Here is a 15,801-nt window from a genome sequence, read left to right on the forward strand (position 1 = left end):
CCATCACACACTGAGTCTGCGTGTCCAGCGCCATGACGTCACCGGCCCTCTTCATCACGTGTCACGGACATTTCCGCTCTACGCCAGAAGTTGACAGTGAGGAGAAGATGAGCGCCCCAGAGCCGGTCCAGGAGTCTCCTGCAGCGGGACAGCCGGCGCCCCTCGGGGCTGCCACCGAGAACAAACCCAGCCCGGCCAACATCCCCAAACCCGGGCCCGCCGCCACCACCGCAGCAGCCGTAGGGACTGGAGCGGGGTTACCTGGGAGAGATCCGGGGAGAGCGCCGGGCAAGCGGTGAGACAGAGATGAGACTCCACGGACTGTTATACCCCAAATCAACCCCCACCCCCACTTTACTAGCTTTGGCAATGCCAAATATCTATTCGGACGTGCCAATAAAGCTTGTTTGATTTGAATAGTCACGTGACCAATCCCCCCAGCTCTCGGTGTGCACAAGTCACATGACTGTAGTCGTGATCCTAGTGATTGGTTGCAGCAGTCACGTGTGACTATGAGGTCACTGATGGTTATTTTTCCGGTCTGTTCTCTGATTTTTCTTCCTGTCCTCTCAGTCCCAGTTTCGGCGGTGTCGGCCGCGGCTCCTGCGGAAAGTTCCCTCTCTAACGGGGTGTACCTGCCCCCGGGCGTGACCAATGGGGACATCAAGCCGGTCATCTCCAACACCCCCCTGGTGGACTTCCTGATGCAGCTGGAGGATTATACACCCACTGTAAGTGACTTGTAGTCCACCGCTCCATTCTGTGGCCTGACCTCTGCGTTGTCCAGCTTTAAAGGGCATTTATGGATCCTGCAGCGGTGCGGTGACTTGTTTATACAAGAAGGTATACGGCCTGGGGCTGCAGTGTATAGCTCAGGTGTATACAGAGCTCTGTACGCTGCAGCCCCAGCTTGTTTCAGTAGGTGCAGATACCGCTGCAGGGTCCAGATCTCAGATCCCCCCACTGATCTTTGGGGTGTCCTGTGAATAAATCATCACTAGCCGTTACCCTTGGGTCTCAGACAACCCCTTTAAGGGTAAGATCACATGGTCCAGTGTTGCACATCGCTGAGTCTCCTCCCACCTGCCACAGTGGTAGTTACCTGCACAATAAGACGTCTATTAATCCGTGTATGGGACCCTGAGGGGGGGGGGGGGGTCTTACCCGTGACCCGGCAGACATTGCTATCTCGGCTTCTTGCTGCCATCTTAATGGAGTAGGTAAGAAATAAGGCATGGCTGCTTTCTTTCATAAACAGTGCCACCCCCGTGCACAGGCTGTGTCTGGCTCTGCAGCGCCCTGACATTCAGCCCTATAGACCAGACACAACCTACAGTTCATGGTTTTTGGGAAGAAGGCAGCTGTAGACCATATGGTGTGCAGGCAGGATCTCTGGAGACTTGGCCGGACACCTCATAGGGAGTGTGGTCAGATCTCTCCTGTAAGGAGCTGTACATGAGCGAGAGGCTGCGGGCAGAGGGCACGGCTGACTGGTGGGCGATACCCTTATATCATCTCCGAGGTGCCCCTGCTCCGCTCACAGTACAGATACTTGTGTCTCATCCAGGAATCATTCCTTCTCTGACAGATTCCAGATGCCGTCACCGGGTATTACCTGAACAGGGCAGGATTTGAGGCTTCAGACCCCCGGATGTAAGTACTAGAGGTGCAGTGACCCCCCCCCCCCCCTTCCCAGCGTGGAGGTGACGTGATGTTAGAGGTATTCGGGTAACCCCTGTGGTCTCACACTGACTGCTCCTCTCCGCAGCATCCGCCTCATCTCTCTGGCCGCTCAGAAGTTTATATCTGACATTGCTAATGACGCCCTACAGCACTGCAAGATGAAGGGCACCGCGTCCGGGAGCTCCCGCAGCAAGAGCAAGGTGAGGGATGTCTCTGCGGTCTCCTCCACCACAAGGGGGCACCGCAAGGAGGTTCTTGTCACCTCACATACGTTGGGGGAGGCTTCTTAGGCCTTGTAAGAAATTTTCTGGTGTACAACCCATGAAAGATTGGGGTTTTGTGCAATTTTTACAAACTGGAAAGGGGTGGGAACATGGCCCCTCTTTATTTAGGGTCATTTATGCCACTTTATAGGGATTCCTGAAATCTACCCCAGCTATAAGCACACGCCTGACTTATGTGGTGCGCCCTCTGCTGGTGCGGGGGATATTACATCTGGGATTGAAAGCGCCGCGCTCCATGTGCTTACTGTAAGTGAATAGAAGCCGCTGCAGACAGTCCTGTCATATTAAGGCTACACAGGGACTGATCTCACTGTATAGCGATGCCCGGCGACCCCTCCCCCACTGTGCTGTGCCCATAACTTTTAGCTATCCATCTTCCACTTGAGGTTGCGGCACAGTAGGCGTTGCAGCATGAGTCTATTCAATAACATCCATGAAAGAGTCGCAGAGCATCACGGTGCTCAGTGGTTATGTGGCCAATATTGCGGTGTAGCCCTGGCCTTGTACATGAGCAGCGCCTCCTTCTGGCCTGATGGTTTGTAACCGTTCACCAGGATTGTATAGACTAAGCACAACTGTGACAGACTGAAATGATGGTGAACGCTTGTTTTTCTGACTCCTATACACGGTAATAAATGTGCCGCCATCTCCTGCAGGACAAGAAGTACACGCTGACCATGGAGGATCTGACCCCGGCTCTGGCTGAATATGGCGTCAATGTGAAGAAGCCGCATTACTTCACCTAGTGCAGCGGGTGTGAACTCTGGTGACTGTCGCCCTGGCTATGCCCTGATGGGTGTCGCGCAGCCGCCTGGATACGCGGACGAGCTCGGGGTCTTTCTATTTGCTGAGCAGAACCCCCAGGTCAGGTCCATGACTGTATCGGAGCCTCTGCTGCTTCCTCCTCTGAGGTCTGCTCTACATTTCAGCTCCAGGCGGCCATGTTTTGTGGGGGAGGGGGTGCTCTTGTGTATATAGCGTCCTTTGGGTTTTGTGTGTCTTATATCAGTTCTGTAGTGGATGTGAAGGAAGAAATATACAGGTTTTCATAAATGGCTGCCGTCCACTTTTATTCTGTACACCCGCACGATGGCTCCTGACGCTGCAGTCCTGGAACTGGTTAATTTGGCGCCAGGCCTAGTCTGTGTGTGATCTGCCATGCACAGGTCATGTGATTCCTCGTGCACCCTCACATTCAGCTGTTCAGGGGGGGGGGGGGGGAGCAAAGGATATAACATGACATCACCGATCCAAGGATGTGTGCGGGGCATATACTATACATCCTGGAGTGTGGGCATGACATCACAACATGGGTGTGACATCATTGTACTGGATTCAGGGGCAGTTGGCGCTGTCACGTGACATCACAGCGGTCCGTGCAGATTCTCCACAAACTTTGTGTAGAACTTTTCTGAAAGACAAAAGCAGGTGGTTACAAGCCGGTGAGTTGTCCCCATTCCCGCACACACGTGGTTAATGTCACATACTCCTCCGGCGTCACCTGTGTCAGGCTGGATGTGTCCCTTCCGGATGAGAAAATCCAGGATAACCAGAGCGCAGTTGGGTTTGAACTCTTGGGTGGCGATGGCGTCCTTCACCTGGAGTGGGAGGAAATTACTAGTCAGATGGACACAACCTGCAAAGTGACCTCACACCAGGAGCCGCCATGTTACTCACCTGGTCCAGGGGCCACAGATAGAACTCCTGCACCTCTCCGTCCCCTACACAAGGCTGGAAGGACTCGGGCACCTCCAGGTCATAGACAAACTGGCACTCCAGATAAAGGGCAGCGTCCTTCTCATAGGCGTAGCTGTGAGAGTAGGGGCACAGTCACTACCCAGGTATGGGGCATTATCCAGGGCACAGGTGCAAGGGGGGGGGAGGGTATGGGGCATCGTCCAGGCCATATGCATAGCTGTGAAAGCAGGGGCACAGTCACTACCCAGGTACGGGGCATCATCCAGGGCAGAGGGGGGGGGGGGATGGGGCGTCGTCCAGGCCATATTCATAGCTGTGATAGCAGGGGGACTGTCACTACCCAGGTATGGGGACATTGTCCTGGTTATGGGCACAGGTGGGAGGGCAGAGGGGGGTACAGGGCATCATCCTTCTCATAGGCATAGCTGTGAGAGCAGGAGGACAGTCATTATCCAGGTATGGGGGCATTGTCCAGGGCACAGGCACAGCGGTGAGATCAGAGCACAGTCACTACTGGGTATGGGGGCATTGTCCTAGTCATGGGCACAGGTGGGAGGGCAGAGGGACATTCACTACCCAGGTATGGGGGCATTGTCCAGACCATAGGCATAGCTGTGAGAGCAGGGGGATAGTCACTACCCAGGTATGGGGGCATTATCCTAGGCATGGGCAGAGGGACAGTCACTACCTGGGTACCGGGCATGTAATATCCTAAACCACATCCCTAGAGCTCACCTGATGGTCCCAGCAGGTTTGGCGGTGGCGGCGAGGGATTCTGGGATACAGGCCTCCTCCATACACTCCTTCAGGAGAGTCTCCCACACACCGGACCCTGCAGAGATTCCTCCAGCTGCCTGTAAGGGACAGTCATCAGTCACCCTGTAGGGGGCAGTATACACCCTGTATAACAATGACAAAAAAAACAATCTGCCCGCAGAATCGGCCATTGTCCTGGTGAATCTCCTCAGTGTGATCTAATAATGACCTGAGGAGGTGGCACAGGAGAAAGATATTGGGGACTCTGATACAAGATGAGATACAGCAGGACATGGAGGTATATACAGGTTGTGTATGGTATATAGCAGTGCTCCCCAGTGTATGATCAGACCCCACCTGTAATCATTCTATATCTGCAGAGACAAACCAACAGGGGGAGTTACACAGTGATCAGACATTTCTATCTGGGGGCGGGGTTATGTTGTAGAATATACACACAGGAGCTCCTCCCCTTTAATAACATTCTGACCAGTGATGGTGGATATATTAGTCACTGACTACACCCTCACCAGGTGGTCTAACTTCCCAGGGTATGTTGGTTTTGTCAATGAACGTCGGGCAATCCACATAAAGATATCGGCACCTCGGCGTAGAAAACCATTCACATGGACGCCGTAACGGGGAACCCCGAGGAGAGCTGTGGGAGGGGTGAAGGGTAAGTACGCATATATAGTACACAGGCACATCATATACACTATATATATCATATACACAGAGCGCAGGACCTGGCCCTGGTTATTCTCGCACTCACGTGTGGCGGCGCGCTCCATACTGAGCAAAGGAGGATCCGCAAATAATCCCTTCACATCGTACAGCTGAAAAGGAAGCGGAGAGGAACGAATCATATCACACCCCTGGGGGACGACGTGATATCACACGCATCATATCACACAACAGCATGAGGAATCACTGATTATACAGGAGTCATACTCCCATCATCTGCAGGACAAGGATTACATGGAGCAGGAAACAGGGTAATAACCGCAAAGTCACCTGAGGAGCAGCTGATATCAGTCACATCTTATTACAGTACAGTATATAGTGATATAAGAGGAGCGGCCGATATCGGTCACATCTTATTACAGTACAGTATATAGTGATATAAGAGGAGCGGCCGATATCAGTCACATCTTATTACAGTACAGTATATAGTGATATAAGAGGAGCGGCCGATATCGGTCACATCTTATTACAGTACAGTATATAGTGATATAAGAGGAGCGGCCGATATCGGTCACATCTTATTACAGTACAGTATATAGTGATATAAGAGGAGCGGCCGATATCGGTCACATCTTATTACAGTACAGTATATAGTGATATATGAGGAGCGGCCGATATCGGTCACATCTTATTACAGTACAGTATATAGTGATATAAGAGGAGCGGCCGATATCGGTCACATCTTATTACAGTACAGTATATAGTGATATAAGAGGAGCGGCCGATATCGGTCACATCTTATTACAGTACAGTATAAAGTGATATATGAGGAGCGGCCGATATCGGTCACATCTTATTACAGTACAGTATACAGTGATATAAGAGGAGCGGCCGATATCGGTCACATCTTATTACAGTACAGTATATAGTGATATAAGAGGAGCGGCTGATATCGGTCACATCTTATTACAGTACAGTATATAGTGATATAAGAGGAGCGGCTGATATCGGTCACATCTTATTACAGTACAGTATATAGTGATATAAGGGGAGCGGCTGATATCGGTCACATCTTATTACAGTACAGTATATAGTGATATAAGAGGAGCGGCTGATATCAGTCACATCTTATTACAGTACAGTATATAGTGATATAAGAGGAGCGGCTGATATCGGTCACATCTTATTACAGTATATAATGATATAAGAGGAGCGGCTGATATCAGTCACATCTTATTACAGTACAGTATATAGTGATATAAGAGGAGCGGCCGATATCAGTCACATCTTATTACAGTACAGTATATAGTGATATAAGAGGAGCGGCCGATATCAGTCACATCTTATTACAGTACAGTATATAGTGATATAAGAGGAGCAGCTGATATCAGTCACATCTTATTACAGTACAGTATATAGTGATATAAGAGGAGGGGCTGATATCAGTCACATCTTATTACACATATATAGTGATATAAGAGGAGTGGCTGATATCGGTCACATTACAGTACAGTATATAGTGATATAAGAGGAGCGGCTGATATCAGTCACATCTTATTACAGTATATAGTGATATAAGAGGAGCGGCCGATATCGGTCACATCTTATTACAGTACAGTATATAGTGATATAAGAGGAGTGGCCGATATCAGTCACATCTTATTACAGTACAGTATATAGTGATATAAGAGGAGCGGCCGATATCGGTCACATCTTATTACAGTACAGTATATAGTGATATAAGAGGAGCGGCTGATATCAGTCACATCTTATTACAGTATGGAGGTCTGTTCTGTCCTCACCTCGTCCCTCCATTCCTGGAGACATGGGAAGACGTCCTGACCTCTGAGCGCCTCCATCACCTCCTGTACGGCTCGTGTCCGCTCTTTTGGGCAGTGTAGACGGTCGCTCAGCTCCAGCCGCGCTCCGGAGTCGTTACATAGCTTGAAGATGTCAGAATTCTGCACCAGAACCTGCGCCACCGGCGGCATCACCCAACCAACTCGCTGTCCCTGGACACAGAATGGAAGACAACCTGCGGATACAGCACAATCCTATATATATACGCACTGGCTGTAGGATCTGGTGTAGACAGATCACATATCACACCCTACATGCTCGCTGCAGACTGTTCAGTTTTAGTACCAGCTCAAGTACCCGTTCAGACCATGCAGCTGCTGCCATAGCTGTGGGGAGGTAACGCCGTGTACTCCAACTGAAAACCTGATCATACACAAGGCTGAGGAGCCGGCAAGACAAAACACAGGAAAACTACAAGACATCCAACTGCACAGGAGACAGCCCGGCCTGACAGTGCACATGGCCACATATTATAATAAGCAGGGAGGAGACTCAGAGCTGATAGGTGCAAAACTCAGGGCAAAAGTGTCTGCAGAGCGGCCATGATGGTGGAGACCGAGAGCCAGAGGAGGCTCCAGCCTGTGTATCTAATCCTATCCCGTGTGATACTGTATACTGAGCTGTGTATCTAATCCTATCCTGTGTGATACTGTATACTGAGCTGTGTATCTAATCCTATCCTGTGTGATACTGTATACTGAGCTGTGTATCTAATCCTATCCTGTGTGATACTGTATACTGAGCCGTGTATCTAATCCTATCCTGTGTGATACTGTATACTGAGCCGTGTATCTAATCCTATCCTGTGTGATACTGTATACTGAGCCGTGTATCTAATCCTATCCTGTGTGATACTGTATACTGAGCCGTGTATCTAATCCTATCCTGTGTGATACTGTATACTGAGCTGTGTATCTAATCCTATCCTGTGTGATACTGTATACTGAGCTGTGTATCTAATCCTATCCTGTGTGATACTGTATACTGAGCTGTGTATCTAATCCTATCCTGTGTGATACTGTATACTGAGCTGTGTATCTAATCCTATCCTGTGTGATACTGTATACTGAGCCGTGTATCTAATCCTATCCTGTGTGATACTGTATACTGAGCCGTGTATCTAATCCTATCCTGTGTGATACTGTATACTGAGCTGTGTATCTAATCCTATCCTGTGTGATACTGTATACTGAGCTGTGTATCTAATCCTATCCTGTGTGATACTGTATACTGAGCTGTGTATCTAATCCTATCCTGTGTGATACTGTATACTGAGCGGTGTATCTAATCCTATCCTGTGTGATACTGTATACTGAGCTGTGTATCTAATCCTATCCTGTGTGATACTGTATACTGAGCTGTGTATCTAATCCTATCCTGTGTGATACTGTATACTGAGCTGTGTATCTAATCCTATCCTGTGTGATACTGTATACTGAGCTGTGTATCTAATCCTATCCTGTGTGATACTGTATATTGAGCTGTGTATCTAATCCTATCCTGTGTGATACTGTATACTGAGCTGTGTATCTAATCCTATCCTGTGTGATACTGTATACTGAGCCGTGTATCTAATCCTATCCTGTGTGATACTGTATACTGAGCTGTGTATCTAATCCTATCCTGTGTGATACTGTATACTGAGCTGTGTATCTAATCCTATCCTGTGTGATACTGTATACTGAGCTGTGTATTTAATCCTATCCTGTGTGATACTGTATACTGAGCCGTGTATCTAATCCTATCCTGTGTGATACTGTATACTGAGCTGTGTATCTAATCCTATCCTGTGTGATACTGTATACTGAGCTGTATCTAATCCTATCCTGTGTGATACTGTATACTGAGCTGTGTATCTAATCCTATCCTGTGTGATACTGTATACTGAGCTGTGTATCTAATCCTATCCTGTGTGATACTGTACACTGAGCTGTGTATCTAATCCTATCCTGTGTGATACTGTATACTGAGCTGTGTATCTAATCCTATCCTGTGAGATACTGTATACTGAGCCGTGTATCTAATCCTATCCTGTGTGATACTGTATACTGAGCCGTGTATCTAATCCTATCCTGTGTGATACTGTATACTGAGCCGTGTATCTAATCCTATCCTGTGTGATACTGTATACTGAGCCGTGTATCTAATCCTATCCTGTGTGATACTGTATACTGAGCTGTGTATCTAATCCTATCCTGTGTGATACTGTATACTGAGCTGTGTATCTAATCCTATCCTGTGTGATACTGTATACTGAGCTGTGTATCTAATCCTATCCTGTGTGATACTGTATACTGAGCCGTGTATCTAATCCTATCCTGTGTGATACTGTATACTGAGCCGTGTATCTAATCCTATCCTGTGTGATACTGTATACTGAGCTGTGTATCTAATCCTATCCTGTGTGATACTGTATACTGAGCTGTGTATCTAATCCTATCCTGTGTGATACTGTATACTGAGCTGTGTATCTAATCCTATCCTGTGTGATACTGTATACTGAGCGGTGTATCTAATCCTATCCTGTGTGATACTGTATACTGAGCTGTGTATCTAATCCTATCCTGTGTGATACTGTATACTGAGCTGTGTATCTAATCCTATCCTGTGTGATACTGTATACTGAGCTGTGTATCTAATCCTATCCTGTGTGATACTGTATACTGAGCTGTGTATCTAATCCTATCCTGTGTGATACTGTATATTGAGCTGTGTATCTAATCCTATCCTGTGTGATACTGTATACTGAGCTGTGTATCTAATCCTATCCTGTGTGATACTGTATACTGAGCCGTGTATCTAATCCTATCCTGTGTGATACTGTATACTGAGCTGTGTATCTAATCCTATCCTGTGTGATACTGTATACTGAGCTGTGTATCTAATCCTATCCTGTGTGATACTGTATACTGAGCTGTGTATTTAATCCTATCCTGTGTGATACTGTATACTGAGCCGTGTATCTAATCCTATCCTGTGTGATACTGTATACTGAGCTGTGTATCTAATCCTATCCTGTGTGATACTGTATACTGAGCTGTATCTAATCCTATCCTGTGTGATACTGTATACTGAGCTGTGTATCTAATCCTATCCTGTGTGATACTGTATACTGAGCTGTGTATCTAATCCTATCCTGTGTGATACTGTACACTGAGCTGTGTATCTAATCCTATCCTGTGTGATACTGTATACTGAGCTGTGTATCTAATCCTATCCTGTGAGATACTGTATACTGAGCCGTGTATCTAATCCTATCCTGTGTGATACTGTATACTGAGCCGTGTATCTAATCCTATCCTGTGTGATACTGTATACTGTACTGTATCTAATCCTATCCTGTGTGATACTGTATACTGAGCCGTGTATCTAATCCTATCCTGTGTGATACTGTATACTGAGCCGTGTATCTAATCCTATCCTGTGTGATACTGTATACTGAGCTGTGTATCTAATCCTATCCTGTGTGATACTGTATACTGAGCTGTATCTAATCCTATCCTGTGTGATACTGTATACTGAGCTGTGTATCTAATCCTATCCTGTGTGATACTGTATACTGAGCTGTGTATCTAATCCTATCCTGTGTGATACTGTATACTGAGCTGTGTATCTAATCCTATCCTGTGTGATACTGTATACTGAGCCGTGTATCTAATCCTATCCCATGTGATACTGTATACTGAGCTGTATATCTAATCCTATCCTGTGTGATACTGTATACTGAGCTGTGTATCTAATCCTATCCTGTGTGATACTGTATACTGAGCTGTGTATCTAATCCTATCCTGTGTGATACTGTACACTGAGCTGTGTATCTAATCCTATCCTGTGTGATACTGTATACTGAGCTGTGTATCTAATCCTATCCTGTGAGATACTGTATACTGAGCCGTGTATCTAATCCTATCCTGTGTGATACTGTATACTGAGCCGTGTATCTAATCCTATCCTGTGTGATACTGTATACTGTACTGTATCTAATCCTATCCTGTGTGATACTGTATACTGAGCCGTGTATCTAATCCTATCCTGTGTGATACTGTATACTGAGCGGTGTATCTAATCCTATCCTGTGTGATACTGTATACTGAGCTGTGTATCTAATCCTATCCTGTGTGATACTGTATACTGAGCTGTATCTAATCCTATCCTGTGTGATACTGTATACTGAGCGGTGTATCTAATCCTATCCTGTGTGATACTGTATACTGAGCTGTGTATCTAATCCTATCCTGTGTGATACTGTATACTGAGCGGTGTATCTAATCCTATCCTGTGTGATACTGTATACTGAGCGGTTTATCTAATCCTATCCCGTGTGATACTGTATACTGAGCTGTGTATCTAATCCTATCCCGTGTGATACTGTATACTGAGCTGTGTATCTAATCCTATCCCGTGTGATACTGTATACTGAGCTGTGTATCTAATCCTATCCTGTGTGATACTGTATACTGAGCCGTGTATCTAATCCTATCCTGTGTGATACTGTATACTGAACCGTGTATCTAATCCTATCCCGTGTGATACTGTATACTGAGCCGTGTATCTAATCCTATCCCGTGTGATACTGTATACTGAGCCGTGTATCTAATCCTATCCTGTGTGATACTGTATACTGAGCCGTGTATCTAATCCTATCCTGTGTGATACTGTATACTGAGCCGTGTATCTAATCCTATCCTGTGTGATACTGTATACTGAGCCGTGTATCTAATCCTATCCTGTGTGATACTGTATACTGAGCCGTGTATCTAATCCTATCCTGTGTGATACTGTATACTGAGCAGTGTATCTAATCCTATCCTGTGTGATACTGTATACTGAGCTGTGTATCTAATCCTATCCTGTGTGATACTGTATACTGAGCTGTGTATCTAATCCTATCCTGTGTGATACTGTATACTGAGCCGTGTATCTAATCCTATCCTGTGTGATACTGTATACTGAGCTGTGTATCTAATCCTATCCTGTGTGATACTGTATACTGAGCTGTGTATCTAATCCTATCCTGTGTGATACTGTATACTGAGCTGTGTATCTAATCCTATCCTGTGTGATACTGTATACTGAGCTGCGTATTTAATCCTATCCTGTGTGATACTGTATACTGAGCTGCGTATCTAATCCTATCCTGTGTGATACTGTATACTGAGCTGTGTATCTAATCCTATCCTGTGTGATACTGTATACTGAGCTGTGTATCTAATCATATCCTGTGTGATACTGTATACTGAGCTGCGTATCTAATCCTATCCCGTGTGATACTTTATACTGAGCTGTGTATCTAATCCTATCCTGTGTGATACTGTATACTGAGCTGTGTATCTAATCCTATCCTGTGTGATACTGTATACTGAGCTGTGTATCTAATCCTATCCCGTGTGATACTGTATACTGAGCTGTGTATCTAATCCTATCCTGTGTGATACTGTATACTGAGCTGTATCTAATCCTATCCTGTGTGATACTGTATACTGAGCTGTATCTAATCCTATCCTGTGTGATACTGTATACTGAGCTGTGTATCTAATCCTATTCTCTGTGATACTGTATACTGAGCTGTATCTAATCCTATCCTGTGTGATACTGTATACTGAGCTGTATCTAATCCTATCCTGTGTGATACTGTATACTGAGCTGTGTATCTAATCCTATCCTGTGTGATACTGTATACTGAGCTGTGTATCTAATCCTATCCTGTGTGATACTGTATACTGAGCTGTATCTAATCCTATTCTGTGTGATACTGTATACTGAGCTGTGTATCTAATCCTATCCTGTGTGATACTGTATACTGAGCTGTGTATCTAATCCTATCCTGTGTGATACTGTATACTGAGCTGTATCTAATCCTATCCTGTGTGATACTGTATACTGAGCTGTGTATCTAATCCTATCCTGTGTGATACTGTATACTGAGCTGTGTATCTAATCCTATCCTGTGTGATACTGTACACTGAGCTGTGTATCTAATCCTATCCTGTGTGATACTGTATACTGAGCTGTGTATCTAATCCTATCCTGTGAGATACTGTATACTGAGCCGTGTATCTAATCCTATCCTGTGTGATACTGTATACTGAGCCGTGTATCTAATCCTATCCTGTGTGATACTGTATACTGTACTGTATCTAATCCTATCCTGTGTGATACTGTATACTGAGCCGTGTATCTAATCCTATCCTGTGTGATACTGTATACTGAGCGGTGTATCTAATCCTATCCTGTGTGATACTGCATACTGAGCTGTGTATCTAATCCTATCCTGTGTGATACAGTATACTGAGCTGTATCTAATCCTATCCTGTGTGATACTGTATACTGAGCGGTGTATCTAATCCTATCCTGTGTGATACTGTATACTGAGCTGTGTATCTAATCCTATCCTGTGTGATACTGTATACTGAGCGGTGTATCTAATCCTATCCTGTGTGATACTGTATACTGAGCCGTGTATCTAATCCTATCCTGTGTGATACTGTATACTGAGCTGTGTATCTAATCCTATCCTGTGTGATACTGTACACTGAGCTGTGTATCTAATCCTATCCTGTGTGATACTGTATACTGAGCTGTGTATCTAATCCTATCCTGTGTGATACTGTATACTGAGCTGTGTATCTAATCCTATCCTGTGTGATACTGTATACTGAGCTGTATCTAATCCTATCCTGTGTGATACTGTATACTGAGCTGTATCTAATCCTATCCTGTGAGATACTGTATACTGAGCCGTGTATCTAATCCTATCCTGTGTGATACTGTATACTGAGCCGTGTATCTAATCCTATCCTGTGTGATACTGTATACTGTACTGTATCTAATCCTATCCTGTGTGATACTGTATACTGAGCCGTGTATCTAATCCTATCCTGTGTGATACTGTATACTGAGCGGTGTATCTAATCCTATCCTGTGTGATACTGTATACTGAGCTGTGTATCTAATCCTATCCTGTGTGATACTGTATACTGAGCTGTATCTAATCCTATCCTGTGTGATACTGTATACTGAGCGGTGTATCTAATCCTATCCTGTGTGATACTGTATACTGAGCTGTGTATCTAATCCTATCCTGTGTGATACTGTATACTGAGCGGTGTATCTAATCCTATCCTGTGTGATACTGTATACTGAGCTGTGTATCTAATCCTATCCTGTGTGATACTGTATACTGAGCCGTGTATCTAATCCTATCCTGTGTGATACTGTATACTGAGCCGTGTATCTAATCCTATCCTGTGTGATACTGTATACTGTACTGTATCTAATCCTATCCTGTGTGATACTGTATACTGAGCCGTGTATCTAATCCTATCCTGTGTGATACTGTATACTGAGCGGTGTATCTAATCCTATCCTGTGTGATACTGTATACTGAGCTGTGTATCTAATCCTATCCTGTGTGATACTGTATACTGAGCGGTTTATCTAATCCTATCCCGTGTGATACTGTATACTGAGCTGTGTATCTAATCCTATCCCGTGTGATACTGTATACTGAGCTGTGTATCTAATCCTATCCCGTGTGATACTGTATACTGATCTGTGTATCTAATCCTATCCCGTGTGATACTGTATACTGAGCCGTGTATCTAATCCTATCCCGTGTGATACTGTATACTGAGCCGTGTATCTAATCCTATCCTGTGTGATACTGTATACTGAGCTGTATCTAATCCTATCCTGTGTGATACTGTATACTGAGCTGTGTATCTAATCCTATCCTGTGTGATACTGTATACTGAGCCGTGTATCTAATCCTATCCTGTGTGATACTGTATACTGAGCTGTGTATCTAATCCTATCCTGTGTGATACTGTATACTGAGCCGTGTATCTAATACTATCCTGTGTGATACTGTATACTGAGCCGTGTATCTAATCCTATCCTGTGTGATACTGTATACTGAGCTGTGTATCTAATCCTATCCTGTGTGATACTGTATACTGAGCTGTGTATCTAATCCTATCCTGTGTGATACTGTATACTGAGCCGTGTATCTAATCCTATCCTGTGTGATACTGTATACTGAGCAGTGTATCTAATCCTATCCTGTGTGATACTGTATACTGAGCTGTGTATCTAATCCTATCCTGTGTGATACTGTATACTGAGCCGTGTATCTAATCCTATCCTGTGTGATACTGTATACTGAGCAGTGTATCTAATCCTATCCTGTGTGATACTGTATACTGAGCTGTGTATCTAATCCTATCCTGTGTGATACTGTATACTGAGCCGTGTATCTAATCCTATCCTGTGTGATACTGTATACTGTACTGTATCTAATCCTATCCTGTGTGATACTGTATACTGAGCTGTGTATCTAATCCTATCCTGTGTGATACTGTATACTGAGCCGTGTATCTAATCCTATCCTGTGTGATACTGTCTCCGGGTGCTCGCCTCCTATTTTCGGGGTTCAGCCCTTGGTAATAGCCCAGTGATGTGAGGCCAGGGTGAGGCGCTGTTCATGTCACATCACTCTGCAGACTATTACCACTCTATGGACTTGCTGTGACTTGTTGAGGTAACCAGGGCTCAGTATTAAAGGCTCCTCTGCTTAGAGATCCGGCTCTGGCTTGTATTCACTGTCCCCTCCCATGTGTCTAAAAATAAACTGAGTATGGAATTCCCCTTTAAAAACATCATGTGACTGCAGGCCATGACGTCATATAGCTCTCCCTACTTCTGACGCGTCCTGTCACATGACTCCGTCGCTAGGCGACCACATGATTGACATCAGTCGCTCACAGACATTCATATAACAACCAAGTGGCGGGAACCAATCAAAGCAGCGAGAGCTGCGCAGGCCCCGCCCACACCG

The 15,801-nt window shown here is 45.4% G+C and overlaps 2 protein-coding genes across 2 annotated transcripts; one reads left to right on the top strand and one right to left on the bottom strand.

Annotated features, from left to right (window-relative positions):
* Window positions 1-50: 50 nt before the first annotated feature.
* Window positions 51-3,011, top strand: LOC142196145 (transcription initiation factor TFIID subunit 10-like). The gene is given in 6 exon segments (XM_075266371.1): window positions 51-275; window positions 277-295; window positions 574-731; window positions 1,589-1,653; window positions 1,769-1,883; window positions 2,624-3,011. Coding segments are annotated over 6 exon segments (615 nt in total). The 5' UTR covers window positions 51-107; the 3' UTR covers window positions 2,714-3,011.
* A 61-nt stretch (window positions 3,012-3,072) lies between these two features.
* On the bottom strand, window positions 3,073-7,408 carry LOC142196144 (uncharacterized). Its single transcript, XM_075266370.1, has 8 exons — window positions 7,220-7,408; window positions 6,908-7,140; window positions 5,194-5,257; window positions 4,952-5,079; window positions 4,401-4,519; window positions 3,645-3,777; window positions 3,469-3,565; window positions 3,073-3,378 (listed from the first exon to the last, which is right to left on the bottom strand). Exons 1-8 carry the CDS (start codon window positions 7,287-7,289, stop codon window positions 3,332-3,334), a joined length of 891 nt encoding a protein of 296 aa, XP_075122471.1. The 5' UTR covers window positions 7,290-7,408; the 3' UTR covers window positions 3,073-3,331.
* Between the last annotated feature and the right edge of the window lie 8,393 nt (window positions 7,409-15,801).

The sequence above is a fragment of the Leptodactylus fuscus genome, chromosome 2 (assembly GCF_031893055.1).
Source record: "Leptodactylus fuscus isolate aLepFus1 chromosome 2, aLepFus1.hap2, whole genome shotgun sequence".
NCBI lineage: Eukaryota > Metazoa > Chordata > Amphibia > Anura > Leptodactylidae > Leptodactylus > Leptodactylus fuscus.